The 18,485-nt window shown below is 51.8% G+C and overlaps 1 protein-coding gene across 1 annotated transcript; it reads left to right on the forward strand.

The window, feature by feature from the left end:
* The first annotated feature begins 293 nt into the window (after positions 1-293).
* Positions 294-17,697, forward strand: TTLL10 (tubulin tyrosine ligase like 10). The gene is made up of 11 exons (XM_088845367.1): positions 294-2,736; positions 3,238-3,529; positions 3,635-3,753; positions 3,833-3,962; positions 5,101-5,186; positions 5,528-5,699; positions 6,639-6,810; positions 7,323-7,463; positions 16,410-16,526; positions 16,882-16,975; positions 17,242-17,697. Exons 1-11 carry the CDS (start codon positions 2,163-2,165, stop codon positions 17,685-17,687), a joined length of 2,343 nt encoding a protein of 780 aa, XP_088701493.1. The 5' UTR covers positions 294-2,162; the 3' UTR covers positions 17,688-17,697.
* The last annotated feature ends 788 nt before the right edge of the window (positions 17,698-18,485 follow it).

The raw sequence follows: 18,485 nt of genomic DNA on the forward strand, positions 1-18,485 counted from the left end.
GGTCTGTCTCCCTGGACCAAACCCCAAAAGGATGGCCTCCTAAAATCCACGAGGACCCACATCCCCCCAAAGAGCTTAGCCCTGGCCAGAAAGCGCAAGCCGGATGAGCAAAGTCAGCACTCCTCAGCGCCCATGTGGCCAAGCGTATATCTGGAGATGGGCCCAGTAGGACATGGTGTTATTTCAATTCTCGGACGTTCCCTTCAGCTTCACCAAGGTCTTCCACTCGTTATACCAGGGCGCCGTTTCCTGCCGGTCTTTTACCTGACCAGGTAAATGGCTTCTTTTAAGTTCATTATAAAGTTGGGTTTCCACTGACAGTCCCTGCTCTGCTGCAGCCCTCTCAGGAGCCCTGGTGCCATCCTGCCTGTGGGGCCGTGGCTGCCCAAGCTGCATCACCAGTGATAACATTCCCCGAACATCTTCCAGCAAAAGCTTTCTATTTAGAATGAGTCGTCAGAAAGATCCTGAGAAAGGAGATTGTGGGGACATCCCCCATTGGTCCAGTGGTTAGGTTTCACCTGCCAATGCAAGAGTTGTGGGCTTGATCTCTGGTCCGGGAACTAAGATTTCACATGCTGTGTGGTAAGGAAAAAAAAAAATAAGGCAACTGCTCAACAAAGGCTCTGGGAGCTGGAGCTGTGACCTCCCTGACCCTGCCCACAACCCCACCAGCCATTTCCTGCAGCCCAGGGACACCACAGTCATCACACATGTGCATGTCCAGGGTAGGGGTTCTTCTTAATCTTTGTTCATTTGAATGACAAGAAACTGTAATTCATGGCCAGTTTAATTCTTTGCGGAAGTAATAAAATAAAGAGTGAAGACAGGCCAGAGGCCCAGGTTTACAAGACTCGTTCTGAAACTCACGCCCTCATGCCCAATTCCGGGCTCCTGTTTCTGGCAGCGCCCACTGCTGTATCTGGATGACATGCAGAAGTTAGCCAGTGCTGGGCTGTGGGGCCGGGGGCTCCCTCCACACTCCCACGCTCACACAATAACCCCCAGCAATGCTCTCTGAGGGTGGCCACTGCTGGCAGCAGCCTGGCATTCCCATCCTCACTGTTGTCAGGCAGACCCTCCTGGAACACGGGTGACAAGGCAGGTGTCTGCACATGTCACGTGTAGGAACTGTCTTCACAGCAACCCCCTCAACTCTCTCTCAGGTGGGGAAACCGAGGCACAGAGCAACAGCAGCCCAGAGAGCCCCAGCATCCTGTCCCCAGACCTCCAGCCACACTGGGCTGGCCGCAGAGCCTTACCTCTTGATTTGAGACTTCTCAAGGCTCTTTCCTTGTATTCTTCTTTCCAACCCACTCCCCTGCCTTGAACTTCCCACTAGGCTGTACCGCGTTTTTAATTCCTACGAGCTGGTCCACCTTGTCTGTCCCCTTGTGCTAACCATCCAGCCCTCTTCTCAGGTGAGGATGGCAGTCCTACCCTGGCATGTCTCCAGGGCCACGTCCCTGTGCCTTCTGCCCGCCCTCGCCACCCAGCCACCCTCTCCTCTCCTCTGAGCCTGACTGTGCAGCTACTATCTCTATGTGTCGACCTCCTGCTCACACCTAGGGGGGCCTCTGCCAGGTGTCCGTTGACCCAGTAGCTGCTCAGGTGGGAGTGCTGGGGTTAGTACTGCCCGTCATCCTCTCGGGGGCCTCCATCCCCAGAAGGTTTGGGTCTCAGGCAACGTGGAGACATGTAGACACCACACACACCCTCCCTGTTCTCAGCAGGCACCACTCCCCACCCCAGTCATGCTGGGCGGGGACAGCCCCACTAAGGAGACCTCTCATTTTGGGTGGGGCAGGGCTGGGAAGGGGGCTCAAGGTCGTCCACACAGCTTGGCCCACTCTTGGCAGAAGGCTGAGACCCTCCCTGAACCCAGCCACTGCCCAGCCCCTATCACTGGGTTGACAGCTGTTTCCAGTTTACCATCTTCTGTCCTAAATGGGGACAAAGGTCTTGGTCAGCATCTCTAGGGTGACCAGTTGGTTTGTTTGCAAAGCGACTGTCCTCTTTGGAGGAGCCTCTCTGTGCCTGCCCACACTCCAGGCTGCTGGCCTTTCCACTGCTTGTGGCTCTTCAGTTTCGGAAAACCCTAGCCTCCTGAGCAGCCCCCAAACTGGGAAAGACCTGTCAAGGATTAGCTAAAATTCCCTAAAATGTTCCCAACTCAGCCACTCAAGAAAGATGCCCCAGGGAGGCATCATTCTAGGGGCAGGGCCCACAGCCCCACTGACCCTGGGAGGGGCCTGCTGAAGGCCATTCCCCCCCAACCCCACAGGCCTGACAGCAGCCTTCCTTACAGCCGGCCCCGCAGCCGAGTACAGAGATGCCGACCACCAACGAACCGTCCCTGCAGGGGAGGACTCGCCCCAGACAGACAGGATGCAGAGATGGCCCTGCTCCCAAGGGGCACCCAGCCCCACAGTCACCACAGAGACCAGAACCAGACCAGAGTCCAGCACTCCAGGCAGCACCCCTCCCCACATAGGGCGGGCCCAACTGGGTGCCCAGTTCAAGGGCTAGGACCACAGGTTGCCCGCAGGGCCCGCAGAGGGGTGGGGGCCATGTCTTCCCAGAGGTACCCCTGCCCAGGTACCCCAGTGTCTGTGGCCCGCAGTCGCACCCACTTTCTCCACCACCAAGGACCACCCCCTCGGACCCAAGTCGGCACAAAGAGAGGCAAGCGGTCAAGGATGGCAGGGATCCGGCGGGGCCAAGCCCGGGCACCAGGTGAATGCATCCAGGACCTTCCAGGGGACAGGCACCCCATCCCCAAGAAGGCTTTCTCACAGGAGACAACACAGCTCTGTCCTGGGAAAGGCTGGTAGGAGGTCAAGTGTGGGGTATGGGATCCAGGCTGGCCAAGTAGGGCAGAGGCCAGCAGAGTCAGGGTCTGAACAAGCATAAAGAGGGGTCTACCCTGACTGACATGGGTCACCCACGACATCATGATGGACATTGTGACCCCCACCCTCCTGGGCATGGCCCTGTGTCATGAGTGGCCCCAGCTCCAGCCTCAACCTCAGCCTCCGCCCTCTGCCCTGTTGGTAAGGAGGGACACTGCCCACTCCAGAACTGGCCCTTGATGATGATGACTCTCCCCCCTTCCTGGGAGGCCCTCTGGGCCTGAGATGGGCAGAGATGGGCCGAGATGGCTGGGGGACTTCCCGGGGGCTTCGGCCAGTTTCCGAGTGAATGTCCTCCACTCCATCAAACCTACCTTGTTCACAGGCTGGGCCCATGAGAGATCCATGGGGAGCCATAGAGAGGAGCGGCTCCTGCATCAGCTAAGCCAGCTGGACCAAGATGCAGGTGGGCTCAGGCAGGGCCCATCAGGGGGCAGGAAAGCTGCAGGTGGGCCAGAGGCTCTGACTTCCCACCTGCCCACAGAGCTGGATGACTCTGAAGCCAACAGGCCCCAGGCCACCCTCCTGCAGAAGCACTTTCTGGAGGGGGAGAAGCAGCCATCCAGCACTGGGCAGGGCCCCTTCTTCTACATCGGAGGGACCAATGGGGCCTCCATGTGAGTGGGGTCTCAATCTGGGCCCTGCCCCACCTCCCCCAGGCCCTACCCAGCTGTGCTCCGCGGCTCCGTGGCCCCCAGGTAAGCACTGCCCCTCCCCTACAGAATCAGCTCCTACTGCAAGAGCAAAGGCTGGCGGCGCATCCAGGATAGCCGGCGGGAAGACTACAAGCTCAAGTGGTGTGAGGTCAAGTGCAGAGACACCTATTGCAACTTCCGGGAAGGTAGGGGTGGGACTGGGCTCAGCGGGCGGCCCTCAAACACAGGGTGCCACTGTGTGCTGCCTGGGCTCTGTTCTGCCAGGCAAGCAGCTGCTGTACCAGCTCCCCAACAACAAGCTCCTCACCACCAAAATTGGGCTGCTCAGCGCCCTGAGGGAGCACTCGAGAGTCCTGAGCAAGACCAGCAAGCCAGCCCCCTGCACACAGACCAAGTAAGCCACCCTGCCTCCCACCCCTGGCACCCACTCACCCAGCTGCACACCCCCACCTGATGGGTCAGTTGCTGGTCCTGACCACCTTCCACTTCTGTCTGCCCACCTGCTTTCCCACTGACCTAGCTAATCTGTCTCCCCCGCCACCAACACCTGCCACCGTCCCACCCACCTACCCCATGGCTTCAGCAGTCCTCACACGCCTGCCACAGAGCCGCCCGCTGGCATCCTATACTGTCTCTACTGCCCACCACACCCCTGCTGTCCACCCCACAGCCATTCCTGCCCCTTGGCCTGCCCACGCCATGTGCCCATCATCACTCACCTGTCCACTCCACACCCACTCATTGCCCAGCCATTAACAAGTCTGCCCACTCACCCAAACAACCAGCCACCATCTGGTCGTCGAGGCCATCTTTACATCCTCGTGTCCAGCTATCCACCTCCACCATTTCTGTCAGCAGCCCTGGACCACTGCCCTGTAGGCATCTGTCTGTCCACCACACCACACACCACCAGGCTACCCCCACCCTTGCCCCACCTCTCGACATCCCCCGTCCATTCACACACTGAGCAGCCACTCAGGCCAGGTCCTGTGTCCCCCTGGGGTGCAGATCTGGAAAGGATATGATACCGCCCTGCAACAGCTCCTGTGGACCAGCTCAGGACACCTGGGGCCACAGAGGTAGACGCACTCAACCACTATGCCCTAAATTGAAGGTCGGCCTGGAGGTCCATGAAAGGGCTGAAAGGCATCCCAGGCCAGGGGATCCGTGCTGACCACTCACTGCAAGCTGGTCACTGTCCTGGTCTGGAGACCCAGCTCTGAACTGACCACTCCCGAAGGCCTAAGAGCTGGGCGGTGGGAGGGGCTGGAGGCAGGTGAGGCAGCCTGCAGAAAAGCCAGGTGTGCCCGAGCTGGCTAGGGAACAGAAGGTGCAAAGGTTCTACAGAGGGAAGAGTTGGGGTGGCAGATATGTGTTAGAGGATGCCAGAGGCTGCAGGGGTGCCTGGAGCTCAGCCCCACTGGAAACTCTCCCTCCAACTCCCCAACCCTGATCAGGCCCCTGGAATGGTCAGCCAAGCTGCGGGGAGGGGACAACCCTCCCAGTGACTTCCCCACCCCCTGCTTTCCCAGGGTCCTGAAAATGGAAGACTTTTTCCCAGAGACCTACCGTCTGGACATCAGGGACGAGAGAGAGGCTTTCTTCACCCTCTTTGATGGTGAGGAGTCACTGGATGCCAGGCCCACTCTGGGGAGACCGGTGCAGGGCTGGACCAAGTGGGGAGTGTGATTAGGGCAGAGCCAAGGTCCTGGAGAGATTGAGATGGGGGCATGGTCAGGGAGGGGAAGGGTGGAGCCAACCTGGGTGAGGACAGGGCTGGTACTAAGGCGATGCCAGGGAGGTATCATGGCTGGGCCTTAGTGGAGGTTAAAGCCTGGCAGGCTCCAGGCCATGGCTAGGAGGAGTGTGGGCAGGGCTGTGACTGGGAGAGCAGGCAGGGCTGGGAAGGGTGGGACAGGGCAGGGTCTGGCCTGCAGGCTCAGATGGCTCTCCCTGCAGAAACCCAAATGTGGATCTGCAAGCCCACAGCCTCCAACCAGGGCAAAGGCATCTTTCTGCTCCGGAACCAGGAGGAAGTCACCACCCTCCAAGCCAAGACCCAGAGCATTGAGGATGACCCCATCTACCACAAGATGCCATTCCGGGCGCCCCAGGCGCGGGTCGTGCAGAGGTTTTGCTCATGGGCCCCACGAGTGGCGTTGATTGGGTGGGGCTGACCCAAGCCCGCTGGTGCCTGTGAGGGTCCGTGGGGGTTGTGGGGCCCACAGAGGAGTTTTTCATAGTGGAAGGTTCAGTGCCCCAAGCTGGGCCTCTGTGTAGCTAGGAAGAGTAGGGTTTCTCCTGCTGTCAGGGCTGGAAAGAGATGTCCTGCCCATACCACCCCCAGCAACACACACCACAGGCTCCTGGACAGTGTGGAGCAGGGGGCGCTCAGTCAGCTGTGCCCTGACCTGGGTCCTGCACACTGACCTGCTGTAAGCCCAGTCTCTCCCCCAGCCTCTCCCCCATTCCCCCTCAGCCAGCTGCAGCCTTCAGGGCCTCAGGCAGAGTTGACCCCCCTCCCAGGCTCCCTCTGCCTCTGGGTGAGGTCCAGACCCTCAGCCTCACACCGGGGGCACAGTCCGGCCTCAGAAAGTTCCCTTTGGACTTCCTTCTCCACCAGTGGGACCTCATTCCTACCACAACTGCTGTCAGTCACCATAAGCAGCGCTTCCAGCCTCTGGGTCTCCAGACCTCAGCGCTATCCACTGGGATATCCCTCCCTGTCTCTCCAAAGGCACCCGCCCTTTAAGGCCCAAGGTCATCCATGCCTCCTCCTCCAGACAGTCTTCCCTGACCATGGGGGCCAACCAGCTTCTACCTCCCCAACTCCTAACAAGAGCTGTGCACTGGAGTACTCCAGTCATATACTGGCAGGCTGAGCTCTAGGAGCCAGGCCCTCCTCCCCAGTTCCCTGACCTGTTCAGGCTCAGAAATGTCCCCTGACGAGGGGACATTACACTCAACTGGAGTAGGGGACCCAGAGCTCACAGCTGAGGCAGGTGGCAGGGGTACTGGGAACTAAGAGGTCCAGGTGGGGGCCTGGGCCAGGCTGACCACACCTCCCCAGGTACATCAAGAACCCGCTGCTGCTGGACGGGAAGAAGTTTGATGTGCGCTCCTACCTGCTCATCGCCTGCGCCATGCCCTACATGGTCTTCTTTGGCCACGGCTATGCTCGCCTCACCCTCGGCCTTTATGATCCCCATTCCAGTGACCTCAGTGGCCATTTAACCAACCAGGTAAATGCGCTGCACAGATGCAGCCTTGGACAAAATCGCTGTTCAAGAATGCAGACAAGAACCCAGCTATAGACACGGCCCAGGCCTGGAGGTGGGCCTGCCTGCGGTCAGCAATGCCTCTCACCTTCAGCCCCAGAAGGCACCCTGTGAAAGGACTGAGAGCCGTGTGCCACACCCCACCCCAGCTTGTCTCCCTCTGGACATGGATCAGGCACTGCAGGGGTGGGAGCAGAGGATGAGGGTCTTGGTGAGGACCTCAGTGCAGAGATGCTAAGGGCAGAGGTCTCCAAGGAAGGATATCAATGGGATGCGTCTGGGCAGCGGGCCCCCAGGGGGATCTGTGGGGGCTTCTCAAGGGTAGGAGTTGCTGGGGGAGGGTCTCAGGTGGCAGGGCCAGCGCAGGGCATCTAGGAGAAGCAGGCCCCCTGTGGGGGTGTGACAGCATCAGGGTGATGCTCTCCATCGGGGCCTCCATCGGGGCCGGGCCTCCAGGCGCTGCCCTTCCCTGCCAGTTCATGCAGAAGAAGAGTCCCCTGTATGTGCTGCTCAAGGAGGACACGGTGTGGAGCATGGAGCACCTCAACCATTACATCAACGACAAGTTCCACAAGACCAAGGGCCTCCCCCGAGACTGGGTCTTCACCACCTTCACGGTTTGTGTGTGCCCCGCCCACTTGGCGAGCGGAGGGGATGCGGGTCAGGACTGGGGTGGGGGGTGCTGGGCCACAGGCAGGTCCCTGGGCGGTGCTGCCTCTGAGTGTGCCCACAGCAATTGGCTCTAGGAGTCCTCTCCTCTCCCTTTCTCAAATGGATCATTCACCAAAACAGAGGTCACCCTGTGAAAGTGCACAGTTCAGTGATTTTTTAGTGGATTCACAGAGGTGAACAATGATCACCACCCTCTGATTGCAGAACACTGTCATCTCCCACTGCCCTCCCCAGCCCCTGGCAACCACTAGTCCGCTCTCTGTCCCCACGCATCTCCCTGTTCTGGACATGTGACGTCAATGGGATCACACAATATGTGGATTTTCCTGGCTTCTTTCACTGAGCATAACATTTTCAAGATTAATTTCGTTCCTTTTTATGACTAAATAATATTTCATTGTGTAAATGGACCATAATTTATTTGGATAAACGTTCATCAGTTGATAGACATTTGGGTTGTTTTTACTTTTGTCAATCATGAATAATTGAGTATTCACATACACGAACAGGTATTTCAGTTCTCTTGGATACAGGTTTAGGAAGGGAATTGCATGGTTGCATGGTCCCTCTTATGTTGACCTTTTTGAGGGACTGCCAACATTTCCCACAGTGGCTGCAGTCGCTCCCATTCCCACCAGCAATGTCTGATGGTTCCAGTTTCTCTGTATCCTTGTCCATACTTACTGTCTTTCTCTAATAGTTGTCCAGTGGGTATAAAGGAGTATTATCTCATTAAGGGGTTGATTTGCATTTTTCTAATGATAATGATATTGAGCATCTTTTCATATACTTAGCCATTTCTGTATCTTCTTTAGAAAAATTTGTTACCTCCATTGTCCACTCTTTCTTTGTTAGGCTGTGCATGCATGCTTGTCTAGTCACTTCAGTCATATCTGACTCTTGGCGACCCTATGGACTGTAGCCCACCAGGGGTCCTCTGTCCATGGGATTCTCCAGGCAAGAATACTGGAGTGGGTTGCTGTGCCCTCCTCCAAGGGATCTTCCTGACTGAGGGATCAAACCCATATCTTTTGCATCTTCTGCATTGGCAGGCAGATTCTTTACCACTAGCACCACCTGGGGAGTCCCTGTTAGGATGTAGAGCTCTTTATATATTGATTGCTAGACCCTGATCAGATTATGATTTGCAAATATTTTCTCCTGTGAGTTCTCTTTTCACTTTCTTGATAATGTCCTTTTTCGTTTGTTTCACAACTTGCAGGATCTTAGTTCCCAAACCAAGGGTTGAACCCATGCTCTCTGCAACAGAAGTACAGAATCCTAACCACCAGACCACCAGGGGATTCCTGATAAGGTCCTTTTTGCACAAAAGTTTTAAGTTTTTATGAAGTGCAATTTGTCTTTCTTTGGTTATTCATGCTTTGATGTCATATTTAAAAATCCACTGCCAAATACAAGTTGTAAAGATACATCTGCAGTTTATTCTAAAAGTCCTATGTTTTAACTCTGAGTTAATTAGTGTATGGTGTGAGGTAAGTGTCCAGCTTCAGTCTCTTGTGTGTAGCTACTCCATTGTCCCAGGACCATCTGTCAGACTGTTCTTGGCAAATTTTTTGAAAGTCAATTGATCAGATATATGTGTTTATTTCCAGACTCTTAATTCTACTTTATTGATGTGAACGTCTGTCTTTAAGCCAGCACCATACTGTTTGAGCTGCTGTAGCTTCATTCTCTTTCTCTTTTTTTGGGGGGGTGGGGTGGGGTTGTGCTATGAGGCACGCGGGAATCCTACTTCCTTGACAAAGGATCAAACCCATGCCCCCAGCATTGGAAACTGGGAGTCTTAACCACTGGACCTCCAGAGAAGTCCCTCGTGTGTTGAATGAATCATTCTTGCATTTCTGGAATAGATCTCACTCAGACATAGCATATTGTCCTTTAAATATGCTCCTGAATTGGGTTTCCGAGTACTTCGTTTAGTATTTGTGTGTACCCTCATAACCCACAGCATTACTGTCTATTTGGTTTTGAACATGTTCCCTTCTGTTCTATATTTGTAGTTTGTGAAGCGTGCTGTGTTAGTTGCTCAGTTGTGTCTGACTCTTTGCAATCCCATGGACTGTAGCCCATCAAGATCCTCTGTCCATGGAATTCTCCAGGCAGGAATACTGGAGTTAGTAGCCATTCTCTTCTCCAGGAGATATTCCTGACCCAGGGATCAAACCCAGGTCTCTTGCTTTACAGGCAGATTCTTTACCATCTGAGCCACTAGGGAGCCCTTAAATATTTGGAAGAATTGACCAGTCAGGACACATTACTGTGGATTTTTTTGTGGGAAGGATTATTTTTATTATTATTACTAACTCAACCTTTATTTGTTAGAGGTAACTGAGATTATCTATTTCTTCTTGGGTCAAGTTTTCAGTTTTTCTTTCTAGGAATTTTTCCATTTCTTCTAAGTTACCTAATTTGTTTGGAATATAGGTCGCTCATGGTATTTTATGAACAATTATAATCCTTTTCATAATCATTTTCATCTTTATGTAAAGTCTTTCTTTAAAAAAAATTTTTTTTTACTCTTTTGGCCACACCACATGGCATATTGTATCTTAGTTCCCTGACATTGAAAGTGAAAGTGTTAGTCACTCACTCATGTCACTCATGTCCAGCTCTTCACAACCCCATGGACTGTAGCCCACCAGGCTCCTCTGTCCATGGAATTTTCCAGGCAAGAATACTGGAGTGGGTTGCCATTTCCTTCTCCAGGGGCTCTTTCCGAATCAGGGATTGAACCTGCGTCTCCTACACTGTGGGCACACTACCCTCTGAGCCACCAGGGCCAGGTATCAAACCCATGCCCCCTGCACTGGCAGCATAGAGTCTTAACCACTGGACCACCAGGAAAGCCCCAAGGTCTTTCTTTCTGGATTTTAGTAATTTAAGTCTCCTTTCCTCTTTTTCTTGGTCAGTTTTGTTGATTTTTTCAAAGAGCCAGCTTTTGGTTTCATTGATTTTCTCTATTGCTTTCTATTCTCTAATTCCCCTTACATCCACTCTAATTTTTATTATTTCCTTCCTTCTACTTGCTTTGGCTTTAGTTTTCTTTTTTTGTTTTCTTAGGGTTGAAGATTGGGTTATTGATTTGATTTGAGATCTTTCTTCCTGTTTAATGTAGGCATTTACAGTCGTAAATTTCCCTCTGAGCACTGCTTTTACTGCATCCCATAAGATTTTGTGCATTCTGCTTTCATTTGTTGCTTAAGAGTGTTATCTTCCACACATTTGTGAATTTTCTAATTTTCTTTCTCTTATTGATTTCTAATTTCATTCCATTGTGGTCAGAAAACATACTTTGCATGATTTCAACTCTTTAAAAAGTATTGAAACTTGTTTCGTGTTTTTTGTTTTGGCTGCACTGAGTCTTCGTCGCTGAGTGAGGACTTTCTCTACTTGCAGCGAGTGGGGGCTACTCTTTGTTGTGATGCACAAGCTTCTCATTGTGGTGGCTTCTCTTGTTGCAGAGTACAGGCTCTAGAGCACAGACTCAGTAGCTGTGATGTATAGATTTAGTTGCCACTTGGCATGTGGGATCTTCCTGGTCCAGAGATCAAACCCATGTCCTCTGCACTGGACCACCAGCGAAGTCCCTATTTTATGTTTCAACATACCGTCTATCCTAAAAAATGTTCCATGCACACTGGAGAAGAATGTGTAGTCTGCTGTTGAGTGGAATGTTCTATAGATATCTTTCAGGGTAGGTGATTTATAGTGTTGTTCAAGTCTTGTATTTACTTATTGATCTTCTGTATAGCTGTTCTATCATTGAAAATGGCAAAAAAAAAAAAAAAAAGAAAATGGCATAATGAAGTCTCCAACTATTATCATTTAATTGTCTATTTCTTTCAGTTCTGTCAGTTTTTGCTTCACATATTTTTAGGCTCTGTTTTTAGGTGCATATATAATTATTGCATATTCTTTTTTTTTTATTGGAGGCTAAAGCTGAAACTGCAATACCTTGGCCACCTCATGCAACGAGTTGACTCACTGGAAAAGACTCTGATGCTGGGAAAGGTTGGGGGCGGGAGGAGAAGGGGACGACCGAGAATGAGATGGCTGGATGGCATCACCGACTCTGTGGACATGAGTTTGAGTGTACTCCGGGAGTTGGTGATGGACAGGGAGGCCTGCCATGCTGTGATTCATGGGGTCGCAGAGAGTCGGACACGACTGAGCGACTAAACTGAACTGAATTATTTTACAATATTATATTGGTTGGTTTTGCCATACATTGACATGAATCCGCCCCGGGTGTACATCAGTTAATTATTACATATTCTTGATTCATCATTAGAAAATATTCTCTTTTTTCTTAATGTCTTCAATTTTCATCTTAAACTCTATTTTCTCTAATATTTGTGCAAATGTTCCAGCTCTCTTTTGGTTACTTTTTGCCTGATATATTTTTTTATTATTCTTTGACTTTCAACCTATCTATGTCTTTGAATCTAAAGTGAGTTTCATAGAAAGCACATGGGGGGTGGGGGGATGCATTCTGCCAATCTTTGTTTTTTATTGGAAAGCTTAATCCATTTACATTTAATATAATTACTGATAAGTTAGGATTTACATCTGCTCTTTTGCTATTTTCTATATATCATATCTTTTTTGTTTGTTTCTCCATTACTGCCTACTTTTGTGTTAAATATTTTCTAGTGTACCATTTATAGTATTTTTTTTACATTTGTGAGTTATTTTCTTATTGCTGCCCTTGGGATTACCATTAACATCTTAATTTAAAACTATCTAGTTTGGATACAAACCAAGTTAATTTCAATAGTGTTTTTTTTAATTTTTCCTGTGTAGCTCTATCTCTTCATTTATGATGTTACTGTCACAAATTACAACTCCTTAAACTGTGTGTCCATCAGCATAGATTCATAGTTATTGCTTTATGCAACTGTCTTTTAAATAAAGCAGAAGGAAAAAGGTAATTACTAAAAAATGAATGTGTAGCATCTTTTATATTTAACTATGCAGTGGTCAGGTATGGATGTGAGGGCTGGACTGTGAAGAAAGCTGAGCACCGAAGAATCGATGCTTTTGAACTGTGGTGCTGGAGAAGACTCTTGAGAGTCCCTTGGACTGCAAGGAGATCCAACCAGTCCATTCTGAAGGAGATGGATCCTGGCTGTTCATTGGAAGGACTGATGCTAAACCTGAAACTCCAATACTTTGGCCACCTCATGCGAAGAGTTGACTCACTGGAAAAGACTCTGATGCTGGGAAGGATTGGGGGCGGGAGGAGAAGGGGACGACAGAGAATGAGATGGCTTGATGGCATCACCTACTCGATGGACATGAGTTTAAGTGAACTCCCGGAGTTGGTGATGGACAGGGAGGCCTGGCGTGCTGTGATTCATGGGGTCGCAAAGAGTCGGTCACGACTGAGCGACTGAACTGAACTGAACTGATGTAGTTACTTATAAAACAACGGAAACAGTGACAGACTTTATTTTCTTGGGCTCCAAACTCACTGCAGATGGTGACTGCAGCCATGAATTAAAAGACGCTTGCTCCTTGGAAGAAAAGCTATGACCAAATTAGACAGTATGTTAAAAAAGAGACATTACTTTGCTGACAAAGGTCCATCTAGTCAAAGCTATGGTTTTTCCAGTAGTCATGTATGGATATGAGAGTTGGACCATAAAGAAAGCTGAACGCCAAAGAATTGATGCTTTTGAACTGTGGTGTTGGAGAAGACTCTTCAGAGTCCCTAGGATGGCAAGGAAATCCAACGAGTCAATCCTAAAGGAAATCAGTCCTGAATATTCATTGGAAGGACTGATGCTGAAGCTGAACCTCCAACACATCGGCCACCTGATGCGAAGAATAGACTCATCGGAAAAGACACTGATGCTGGGAAAGATTGAAGGCAGGAGGAGAAGGGAACAACAGGGGATGAGATGGTTGGATGGCATCACTGACTTGATGGACATGAGTTTGAGCAAGCTCCAGGAGTTGGTGATGGACAGGGAAGCCTGGCATGCTGTGTGCAGTCCATGGAGTTGCAAAGTCAGACACAACTGAGCGACTGAACTGAACTGATGCAGTTACTTCATGGATTCTCTTAATTTCTTAATGTGAATTCAAATTATTGTCTAGTGTCCTCTCATTTCAGTCTGAAGGACTGTAGAAATGTTCTACTACTGATAATCTATGTTTCTAAATTTGGGGAATGTCTTAATTTCTTTTTTATTTTTGAAGGATGATTTTGCTGTATATATAATTCTTGGTTGACAGTTTTCTTTTTCTTTCAGTATTTTGAATATGTCAACCCACTGCCTTCTGGACTCCATGGTTTTTAATGGGAAATTGGTTGCTGGTCTTATTGAGAAGCCCTTATGATAAGTCACTTCTATTTGCTGATTTCAACATGCTCTGTCTTTGTCTTTTAAAAGTTTGCTTATAATATGATGGATATTTTTGAGCTTATCCTACTTGGAGCTTATTGGCCTTAAATATGTAAATTCTTCATCAAATTTGAGAAGTTCCACTACCATTATTTCTTTAAATATTCTTCCTGCCTCTTCCTTTACTCTCTTTCTAGATCTCCTTCCATAGATCTCCGTAACTTCATTTTTCTTCATTCCTTTGACTTTCTGTTCCTTAGACTGGACAATCTCAACTGATCTATCTTCAAACAACTCAAATGTCTTGTTCAGTTATTATACTTTTCAACTCCAGAATTTCTGTTCAGCTCTCGTTTATAACTTCTGTCTCTTCACCAATATTCTCTATTTGGTAAGACATTGTTCCTGTATTTTCCTTTAATTCAAGTGAGGTCTTCCAAGGAAACATCAGACATCACAACAAATGACTACACTTCTCTGCCAAACAGATTAATCCTGCTATCTCCAGTACCAAGAATGTAGGCTTTTTTCAAGGCATTGAGCTGGGATGCAGGGAATAATACTAGAGCAGGTTAAAATACTACAAAACCTGCTGTTCCTACCAAGATTCAAGATTCTATTTGAATAAACACTCTTCAGGTTGCTGAATGGTTTTGGTCAATTTCCAGCATTCTAAGAAGGTTAATTTTGACAAATTTGGCCCGTTTTGGCTGTTTTAATGGAATGGCTTATCTCTGGACCCCTTCCTCTGCCCATTTTGTGATGGTCTTGTCTCTTGATCCTGCTCAGCAAGGCTTCTCCCTGTTGTCTCACTGAAATGTTCACCAGAGTGAACTCCATGTTGTCAAACTCAGGGGTCAGCCCTGGTCCTTTTCTCCCTGACCTGTCAACCAACTTCAGACATAGTTCCTCACTCCCCATGGTTTCCAGGACCTTGCTCACTTCCTCTTAGCCCCCTGTGCAGGTCCCTGGGCTCCCCACCATGGCTCTCTGGAGCCCAGCATCCAGCCTGGCTCTACTCTTTATCTGCTCTTATCTACTCTTTGTCTTTATCAGATATCACTTGATTTTATTTTTTAAAAATCTTCTTATTTTGTCTTGGGTAAAGCCAATTAACAAACAATGCTGTGATAGTTTCTGATGAATAGCAAAGGAATTCAGCTGTATCTATACATGTATCCATTCTCCCCCAAACTCACCTCCCATCCATGCTGCCACGTAATATTGGGCAGAGAGAGTTCTTTGTGCTATACAGTAGGTCCTTATTGGTTTTCCACTTTAAATATAACAGAGTGTACATGACCATCCCAAACTCCCTAACTATCCCTTCCCTCAACCATTCCACCAGCAACCATAAGTTTGTTCTCTAAGTCTGTGGGGTCTCTGTTTTGTAAGTTCATCTGTATCATTGCTTATATAAGGGATGTCATATGACATTTCTCCTTCTCAGACATCCCCTGACTTTAAATTCCATCTATGTGCTTAAGATTCCACATTAAACATGGACCACTCCCCTGATCTTGAACCAAAGCCTATCAGCACCCCATCTGCAAGTTCACAGAGGTCTCAGCCTCCAGGGCCTCCTCTCCTTCTCAGTTGATGAGGGCTCCATCCTCCCAGAGTCTCAGACCAAACATCTAGGGATAGCCCTTCATTCTTGTTGCACAGCTCACATCCTTTCATCAGTTGCATTGGCTTTACCCCAAAATAGACTCAGCATCCATCCCACCACCTTGGCTTCTACAAGCCAGCATATTTCTCACCTAGATCCTTGCAACAGGCCCCTTCAGTCTCTCTCAGCATAGCAGCCGGAGGACCCTGTGAAGGCACAGGTCAGATACGCCCTCCTGTGCACCACCCTCCACGGCTCTGATCTCAGGGTGAAAGACAAGGTCTTCCCATGCCCTGAGAAGTGACTGCTGCCACTCTGGTCTCATCTCCCACTGCTGTCTAGCTTGCTCCAGACACAGCAGCATCACCCTGATCCTCTGATACCTCGGGCATGCTCGAACTTACAGCTGTTGCTCCCACCAGGTGTCCCCTCCGCATCCCACAGCTCCCCCCTTCCACCTTCACCTGTTACTCACTCTCTTCTCAGTGAGGCCCACCTGGATCATACCCTTTCCACACCACCCCGAACCCCCCACCTCTCACCCTGCTTTAGCTTCTCCTGCTTTAGCACGTGTGGCTTTGTGCACCATATAAAGTGCATGATTTACACATCAAGTTTTTTTGTCTCTCTCCTATGAGTGAACTGCTCAAGGGCAGAGACTCCTCAGAAGCTCGCTCCACTCTCCTGCCACACCAGTACCTGTCACACAATAGGAGGGCCATACGTTTGTTGGATTAACAAAATGAGAGTGAAGGAGTTTCTGGCTGTGAGCCTGTGACCCTGAGAATGTGACAGTATGGGCACGGTGGGAGCACAGGTGAGGGATGGGCTGTGGCTGCTCAGGCCTGGAGGGTGTACTCAAGGCCCACAGGTGACGTCCTATTCCCCCCACCCCGCCCCACCCACAGAAGCGGATGCAGCAGATCATGGCCCACTGCTTCCTGGCCGTCAAAGCCAAGCTGGAGTGCAAGCTGGGCTACTTTGACCTCATCGGCTGTGACTTCTTGATCGATGAAAACTTCAAGGTGCTGCTGAGGCTGTCCGGGGGGGTGGGGGGGTGGGCCTGGCAGGCAGGTGCATGAGGCAGTGGCCCTCTGTGCACACCTGACCACTCAGGCAGACACCTGGGGTGGGCAGTCAGGCACCCTCCCTAGCCCTGGAGGTGGTGTGTCCATAAGGTTTCACTCCTCCTACAGCTGGGGTGGCTCCTAAGGCCAGACTCTCATACCCTCAAGAGTCTCAGCCCCTTGGGCAATTGGGGGAGTGAGGTCATGGAAAAGAAGTGACCTGATGGTCACGTGGCTTAATGGGGACCAGGGTCTCAGCCTTCTCCTGGCCAGGTGGTAGGTGGGGCGGGATGCTGAGCAGTGTTGGGCCCAGGTGTGGCTGCTGGAAATGAACTCCAACCCGGCCCTGCACACCAACTGTGAAGTCCTGAAAGAAGTGATTCCCGGCGTGGTCATGGAGACCCTGGGTGAGCCACCCCCCAGGACCCTCAAACTGCCCGCCTCTGCCTGCACATGCTTTCTGCAAGTTCAGACGCCCACAAACCCAGTTCTCCAGCACCCCGAGGGCTGCGTGGCAACCCCAGCCTCTGCTCATGCCCCCACCTCCCCACCAGCGTGGTGCCACCCTGTCACCTCCAGACGGGGTGGGGTGGGGTGGGGTGGGGTGGAGTCCCCCCTTCCCCCCACCGCCCTTCCTCCCTAAGCGTCCCGCTCACCTCCGTCTCCTCCTCAGACCTGGCCCTCGAGACCTTCCAGAAGAGCCTACGCAGCGAGAAGATGCTACCGCTAATGTCCCAGCGCCGCTTCGTGCTCCTGCACAACGGCGAGACGGACCTGTGGCCGTGCCTGGGGGGCTCCCGCAACGTCCCCCGCCCGCTGCTGCTCCCACTTCGGCCCACCTGCAACGCCGCGCCCCTCGAGCCACTCCTGCTCCGCGCCACCGACCGGCCGGGCGCGCGCAGGCCCGCGCCACCTCGGGGCCCCGGCGGCGCGCCAGTGCGGCCCTCCTCCGCGCAGCGGCGCCCGCGGCCGCCCGTCCCCGCCCCCGACGGCGCCCTGAGGGGAGACCCCGAGGCCCAGGGCGGTGGGCAGCCGCCAGTGGGCGACGAGAACCGGGTACGGGAGCTTTCCCCGGGGCCGGCAGAAGAGCGCAAGAACGCGGGCCATCGCGGCTCCTAGCTGGCGGGCTACCGGCGTTCTCCCGGGAACCTATAAAAGCTACTTTGTTACAAGCGCGGCCTCTGCCCCGCACACCCGGCCCCAAGATCCCCGCTGGTAGCCTCCCTGAACCCCGCGAGCCGCTACTTCACTGCTGGGACCCGTTCTTGGGGGAACATGAGGGTCGAGGGATGAGCCGCCGAGTCGGAACCCCTGACTTTGCCCACCATGGGCTGCTTCCATCCAGTGAAGCTCTCCAGTTTCTGGGCCCCCACGCATCACCTATAGCCTGCCTCCATCCGGACCCTGGGCCCCTGCAGCCTCACAGGTCACCTACCCCAGCTGCCTAGTCTGCGGTCCCTGGGAAAGGCAGTCAGTGTCTTCCGGGCAAGAGTCTGGGTCCCCACAGCCCAATCCAGATCCCCATAGGAGCGCTTCTTCACACCAGGCCCCACCCTGCCCAGGCTCAGCTCCTTTCTGGGGCTTCAGCGCACCAGGGTTCTGAGCTCCCCAACCCTGCCACGGTGGGAGCTATACAGCAGGCAGAGCATTGCGAGGCCCCAGGGACCCAGGCTGTGGGCAACAGGTGCACGGTCATGCAGGACGGCACCCTGAGGGGTGTGCCGAGCCAGCATGTCCCCATGTTCCTTGTGGCCCCAACCCCGAGGCTGCTGGGAGAAACCCGCTACCACCAAGCGTCCTGGACCAGCCATAATCCCCTCTCCACACCCACCATCCCACACTGACCCCAGTCCAGACCCACCCCTAGGCTCACTGCAGCCTGGCACCCCTCCTCCTGCACTGCCTTCCACATACCCC

The sequence above is a fragment of the Moschus berezovskii genome, chromosome 17 (genome assembly GCF_049115385.1).
Source record: "Moschus berezovskii isolate FMDL1 chromosome 17, NW_MosBer_1.0, whole genome shotgun sequence".
NCBI lineage: Eukaryota > Metazoa > Chordata > Mammalia > Artiodactyla > Moschidae > Moschus > Moschus berezovskii.

Excerpts from the sequence above, each read along its gene's own strand:
- TTLL10 (XM_088845367.1), top strand. The coding sequence starts at position 2,163 with ATGTTCCCAACTCAGCCACTCAAGAAAGATGCCCCAGGGAGGCATCAT. Across the intron at positions 3,754-3,832 it reads CTATTGCAACTTCCGGGAAG|GCAAGCAGCTGCTGTACCAG; the intron begins GTAGGGGTGGGA and ends CTGTTCTGCCAG. Across the intron at positions 3,963-5,100 it reads GCCCCCTGCACACAGACCAA|GGTCCTGAAAATGGAAGACT; the intron begins GTAAGCCACCCT and ends CTGCTTTCCCAG.